At 24.6% G+C, this 6,897-nt stretch overlaps 1 protein-coding gene across 1 annotated transcript; it reads left to right on the plus strand.

Moving 5' to 3' along the window:
- The first annotated feature begins 993 nt into the window (after positions 1-993).
- LOC114130049 (ribokinase-like) lies at positions 994-6,883 on the plus strand. The gene is made up of 6 exons (XM_027994936.2): positions 994-1,403; positions 3,828-3,960; positions 4,049-4,172; positions 4,326-4,499; positions 6,187-6,476; positions 6,551-6,883. The coding sequence occupies exons 1-6, from the start codon at positions 1,345-1,347 to the stop codon at positions 6,725-6,727; spliced, it is 957 nt and encodes a 318-aa protein (XP_027850737.2). The 5' UTR covers positions 994-1,344; the 3' UTR covers positions 6,728-6,883.
- Positions 6,884-6,897: the final 14 nt, after the last annotated feature.

A 6,897-nucleotide genomic window follows, 5' to 3' on the forward strand; every position in this document is an offset into this window, starting at 1 on the left:
TTTTTTTACCTACTAGGAAGAGCAACAGAGTATATTAAGCTATGTACTAGCTGGCAGAGTAGCAGCTATATATAATTATTGATTAAAAAGTATAGGCACTTGATCTATGATGTAACTCTTTTTATTAATTTTTTTTTTAATACCTATTTAACCATTTTTTTTTAATTTAAAATGAGTTTTCTCAATCTGTATACATTTTGACAAATTAAGACTTCAGAGTAAAATAAAAGGACATGTACGCTTGATGGAAATGAACGCGTTCAATGGCACCACTTAAAGAATTATTTATATTTTAAATTGTTTTAAATATATTTATTTGACATGTCTGAGGTAATATTTTAATGAAAAATCCTCATTTTCAATTGAAATCATAATTTTATAAAAATAACAATTATTTACTACTAAGTACTAAGTAGTACGTCTTATAATTTATAAATAGATCATAGGTAAATTAAGTGTAATATTATAACACACTGGTGATTAATATAACATGCAACAACTTATTCTAAATTCTTAGTACATTTTAAACACCTAGGTAACTTATATTTTAGATTCAAATTTTGAATTCGTGAGAAACGTCACAGAAAAAAATCGTATTACGATTTACGATTACCATTAATATAATTTTACTACACCTACCTAATGGCTATTATAAATAGATTACTAATATTACTAATTATCTATACATTAGTATTTATTCTTATACTCAGTAAAAGGTCTATGGTAATTTTAGTTTTTACTAACATTGAGGTACCGCTCACGCACAGACTTCTATACTAATCTATATAATATATAAATACTTCTGTATAGAAATCTGTGCGCTCACGTAATATAATTATTCGTTACTGAATATATTATAATCTGTGGCATCACTGCAGCCTGCTGTAGTGGGGTCATAGAACATGTTCTATGATGCGGTAGTTCAGGTTATCAATGCACATTATTTTATGGGTTATGATAGATAATACAGAGGCATGGACACATTATGCAATATGCAGACCTGGCGACTAGGATTAGATAATAATATTATAAAATATAAATATTATAAATTTTAATATTATACTACTTTAGTCTACAATTCTATATTATTGATATTTATTATATACATATTTGATATACGCACAGATTACTGTAAAATTTTAAACTTGTCAACTAATACATTTAGGTGTAGGTTATATTAATGTTAGACAGTTATTATTGTACACAAGTATAAATTGTTGTAAACATTCTTAGTATACTTTTAAGTTATAGCAGAAGTTTAATAGTACATACCGATTTTTGTTTATGTATTTAATTAAATTATCTATAATTTTGAATTTTAAATTTGAATAGTAATATAATTTCATGACAAATAAAATGTCGAAGATTGTTGTTATTGGGTCTTGTAGTACTGATATGTTTTTGTAAGTATGTATTATAATCATGTACACGAATATTTTTAAAATTATTTTGTAACTTCTGAATATTATTTATTAGTTATTACCTACTAAAAATATTATGAAAAAACGTGATCAAAGGATTTAAATTTAATAATATACACAGATGCAGTGGTAGCATTAGATATTTTATTTCATAAGTTCCGTTAGGATTCTGTCAACCCACCAATCCAGGCAATCTAGCAAATTAAAGGATAGCCTGTTGCCTGTTGAAACATTTCTCTTTCCTTCAAATGTAAATTTATGAATATCTAAATTGTTCTACCACTATTTTGCCCAATATTACTGCTAGTACTCCAGTACTCCATAATATCATTATACCAGTTACCACCCAATTACCCACTCGAGTACTGGCCACTGGGACTCAAAAAACTGCTTTAGCGCTGCCACTGTACAGGTGATAATGAATGTAAAAAAATATATAATGTAGGTGTTATACTTATGTGGAATCATTTAAGTTGTAGTTAAACCTATTATTTGCGTCGTACAAGGTAAAGAATAAATCACTTATCATGGTAAATAGTATAATATCTTTAAGTATATAAGAATGATTGTTGATACATCATGATAATGATGTTAATTATCAATTAAAACAAATAAATTATAATATATAACTACATAAGTAAGTACTACTTTGACAAAATCAATTTTCTTATTTTGTAATAATTAAAAATAAGTAACTGTAGTCTGTAGTTACTCAAAATGTTCACTAATTGTTTATATTAGTGTTTTCTATACATGGAATAATTTTAAAAATATTTAGGAAACAGATTTTTTTTAAAAGTATCTATTTAAAGTTCACAAAATCATAAAAAGTTGTGAATTATTTTGTTGTTAAATATGTTTAAAATGTTAAATGTTTATTATTAAGTCTTAAAATTCAACACAGGATCATTTTAAGTATTTTATTTTAAAACCAAAATTTAAAAAAATACCTATATAAAGATATATTTCTTTTTAGATATTTACTTTTCAAATTTGGATGAATAATATCAATTTTAATTGCTCTATTGGAACTAAAAATATTATTCATGAGGATTTTTATCTATATTATTACATTTTATGTATATAATGACATTTTAAAAACATTTAAATTAATTTTAATCTATTGCCTTTTTATACTACTTATCTATATTAATAATATAATAAACAAAATGTTTCAAAAAAAAAATTAAATCATCCTACCGTTATATTAGTTGTAAAAATAAATTACTTAAATTACAATTAAAAAAATATATATCATGAAATATACTTTATAATATAGGTAGATAGACAGATATCGCTTATAATTGTTTTTCATATGTAATGATTTATCATTTAATCAAAATTTAACTTAAACATTACATTGTCTTACTGAATGATATACAGTACATTTATGCATTCAAATATATACCAGAATAGTTAGCTATTTTTTGCCTGTTTAGTTGTTATTGATATTAAAAATATAACAGAGAAAAACGTACTGAATCATAAAAATAAGAATTTACAAATAAAAAAATATAATACTCAAAATAAAAATTATATTTATATTCAAAAATAATTCATCATTATTGAGGTCTTTATTGGTAATTAAGTACTAATTGTATGATTATGCTCAATTTTGATTAATCTATTTCCATTTATTTTTAAATTAGAACTTCTTGAATAGCACCTTGATTATATATTAATATAAAATTTACGAGGGCCGTAGTTTTCAAACTGTGTGCCCTAGCGCATTTAAGACACTGCGAGCACTTTTTAAGGCAGGGGCTTATCAAGTGGGAGGGGGTTAATATGATATGTAATGCTGAATAGTGAATATAATAAGTATTTATCACTAGTCACAATGTAATTAATTTCTATATAATATGCTCAAGGGGGGAGGTATTTTCCTATTATTCACCCCTTGGATCCGCCATTGTTTTAAGGGAACCGCGGTCTATAACTCATAATAAAAAATTTTAGATGTATAGGTTTTTTTTTTTTGTTCTGTCTTATGGTATTCACAGCAAGGCGCAAAGCTGAATTTAGTCCAAAAAAGGCCATGGCAAAAAGAAGTTTGGGAATTGTAGTATTGAGGTTTTAATTACCTACATTTTATGATATTAAATTAGAAATTATTAATAAAATCAACTAAGTCTTGACAATATTCAAATTAAATTTACTATGGGCTCCTTAAAAAATGTATTTAATGTGTATTAGGTATTAGAATTCAGTGTCTATTTTACATAACATGAGCACAATTATATTCAAAACAATAAATTTAGTAAACTAAAAATGGAATAAAAAAATGTCTAGTTATAAATAATATTATAATAATCTATTATTATTTACTTTTATTTTTCTTATATTTAAAATATCTAAACCATTTTCAATGTTTAGTTATACTAAATTTAATTTAATTTGTTTTAGTTATACATCAGTATTGCCTAATCCTGGACAGACCATTCATGGTAAACAGTTTTCTTTAGATTTTGGTGGTAAGGGAGCAAACCAGTGTATTGCTGCACAGAAACTTGGAGCTGATACTGTATTTATTGGATGTGTAAGATATTCTGACAAATTAACACATTTTAAATTGTATTATTTCATATATTTTACTTTAATTGCAATTTCAAAATTTTATGTTTTAGGTTGGAACAGACATTTTTGGTAAAGATATTATAAATAATTTTGAAAAATGGGGCGTAGACACTCAATTTATAACAAAAAAATCAGTTGATACAGGAGTTGCACAGATAAATGTTACTGATAATGGTGAAAAATTGAATGTTTTTTAATATTAGTAACCAATAATATAATAATAATTATAATTAGTAGTAGTTAATCGTTAGTATAATAATTATTAGCTATTAAGTACTAAAACTATGCACCATTCATTTAAACTTTATACTTTACTTATTTTTACAGGTGAAAATTGTATCATTATTGTAGCTGGAGCTAACGGAACATTACAAAAAGAGGATGTGGATAAAGCACATGATTTATTACTCAATGAAACTAGTGTTGTGCTATTTCAATTTGAAACTCCATTAGAAACAACAGAATTCATACTTAATATGCTTTCATCTGCAAATAGTAAATGTAAATAATGTTACTACTACTAATGTAAATAATACCAAGAATAATGCAATCAGTATTTTATAATATACTAAATTGCAATATAAAAAAAAAACATTATTATTGAAAGTCTGTACATTTTAGTCATCCCCATATGATCACAGAATTTGGCATTACATATCTTTAACAATTTGGACTTTTATTCATATTTTGTAAATGTACTGTATGTTTATTTTTATTTTTTATTTTTTTTTTATAAACTAATTTATTACAGTGTCCTCAGATTGATATGGGGTTTCTCGGAAGGAGATAGGAAATATAGAAATACACATCTTTTATGATTTTAAAATTTATAATTCTTTAAGTGTGTGCATGTGCAATACTACTTACATTTTTTTTAAAAGCAGTAGGTATTTTCTATTCTAAATCTCCCCAGTCATAGCTCTAAAACCAACATTGATTGAATGACAATTTTTAATTTAAATCATTGCATTTTTCAATGATTATCCTATGGTTTTACAAATGTTTGTGCTATCTGGTATATTTTTTTCATTTCATGATTTATGAATACATTTTTCATTTTTAGATAGTTCTATTGAGTTTGTGGATACTATACTTAATTTGTGAATCAACGATTTTAAGTTCTTATTATACTCAATTTACATATATTTTAGTTTTGCAGAAATAAAATGATATTACCATTAATAATATAAAAAAAATTAATAATTTTCATTTATTTAAGAAATATAGTTTAGAAAAGATCAAAATACAATTTAAATTATAACATGAACGATATACCTGTAAAATAGTTTTTGTAAGAATTAAAATATGAAGTACCTAGCAATAATAACAATAATCATACATTTTACAAAACTATTTTATTTTTTAACTATTGTGTAGAACTACTATGCACTATATAGTAACATTTTACAAGACGTTGGAATCTAATATTTATTATGTATCAACTATCTCAATCCTGATCTCTACAATAAATAAAGGATATATTGTCAATTTTCATTTAACTTTAATAGGTACTTTCTTATATTACTTATTGGTGAGATATTTACATTGAATTACTTGCACTATGTTTACACGATAAACATAATATGTATATTAAACATGCTTATATTTTTAATTTACTTAATATTTCTAAACTATTTGTCTATTTATCTTAAACTATTTTATTGTTAACACAAAAATAAAAATTACTTATCACTACTAATAATTATTATGTATTAAGAGGATGTTGCACCTTCATGTATTCTATCCGTTGTACACACATATGACATAGTAAATTTTTGTTTACCAATTTCAATAGTGTGCTTTTAGGTTTGATATTAGAGTGAATTGACCTATTATCAAACTTTAAGGTAAGGACATTATCTGTGTTCTCCTATTGATTTTTAAGATATTCAAATTTTTTAGCAAGTTATAATTATGAGCATTTTCAAATATTTTTCATACTTAAAAGTTTAAATATCATAAAAAACTAACGAGAGAACACAGATAATGGTCTTACCTTAAAGTTTGATTATAGGTCAATTCACTCTAATATCAAAACTAAAAGTACACTATTGAAATTGGTAAACAAAAATTTACTATGTCATATGCGTGTAAGACAGATACAACACATGTGGGTGCATTGGTGCAATGCCCCACATAAGACTTATGTTTGATAATAAAATTAAGTTATATTAAATAATTTTTTTAGGTTGTAAAATTGTAAATGGTGCTCCTGCTTATTCAAATTCTTATCAAAATATACTAAAATTGGCTGACATATTTTGTGTTAACGAATCTGAGGCAGAAATTTATACAAATTGCATAACGAAAATTGATAGTATTGAATCAGCCAATGAGGTTTTATCTTTACTTTTAAATCAAGGATGCAAAATTGTAATTATTACATTAGGATCTCTAGGTGCCGTATTTGCATCTAAGGATGAACCAAAACCACAGTGGGTTAAAGTGCCAAAAATAGAAAATCCTATTGATACCTCTGTAAGTTATGTTAATCAAATTTAATTTTGTTTATTTTTAAATGCTGTTAAAAAATCATCTGTTTATTATTTCAGGGTGCTGGTGATGCTTTTTTGGGTAGTTTGGCTTATTTCATTGTTCATACACCAAATTTGAGTTTATATGAACAAATTAAAAGAGCGTGTTTAATAGCTACAAAGACAGTTCAGTTTAAAGGAACCCAGAAAAGTTATCCTTTAAAAACTGATTTACCTAAAGAACTTTTCAATTAATATATACATGAAATAAATAAATGAAATTAATATTATATACGTATAGAAGTACTTAATTGTAATTTATGTGTTTTAAAATTATGTTAATGGATGAGTATATGTGTTGTAGCCACTTTGTGAAATTGATCTTTCATAAAAATATGACCATTTCATTAACTGCTTTTTTACAC

This window comes from Aphis gossypii, chromosome 1, assembly GCF_020184175.1.
Source record: "Aphis gossypii isolate Hap1 chromosome 1, ASM2018417v2, whole genome shotgun sequence".
Taxonomy (NCBI): Eukaryota; Metazoa; Arthropoda; class Insecta; order Hemiptera; family Aphididae; genus Aphis; species Aphis gossypii.

What these genes read in the sequence shown, in the direction of transcription:
- LOC114130049 (XM_027994936.2), top strand. Translation starts at nt 1,345, where the DNA reads ATGACAAATAAAATGTCGAAGATTGTTGTTATTGGGTCTTGTAGTACT. An exon ending in ATACTGTATTTATTGGATGT is followed by an intron (nt 3,961 to 4,048) that starts GTAAGATATTCT and finishes TTTATGTTTTAG; the next exon opens with GTTGGAACAGACATTTTTGG. An exon ending in AAAATCCTATTGATACCTCT is followed by an intron (nt 6,477 to 6,550) that starts GTAAGTTATGTT and finishes TTATTATTTCAG; the next exon opens with GGTGCTGGTGATGCTTTTTT.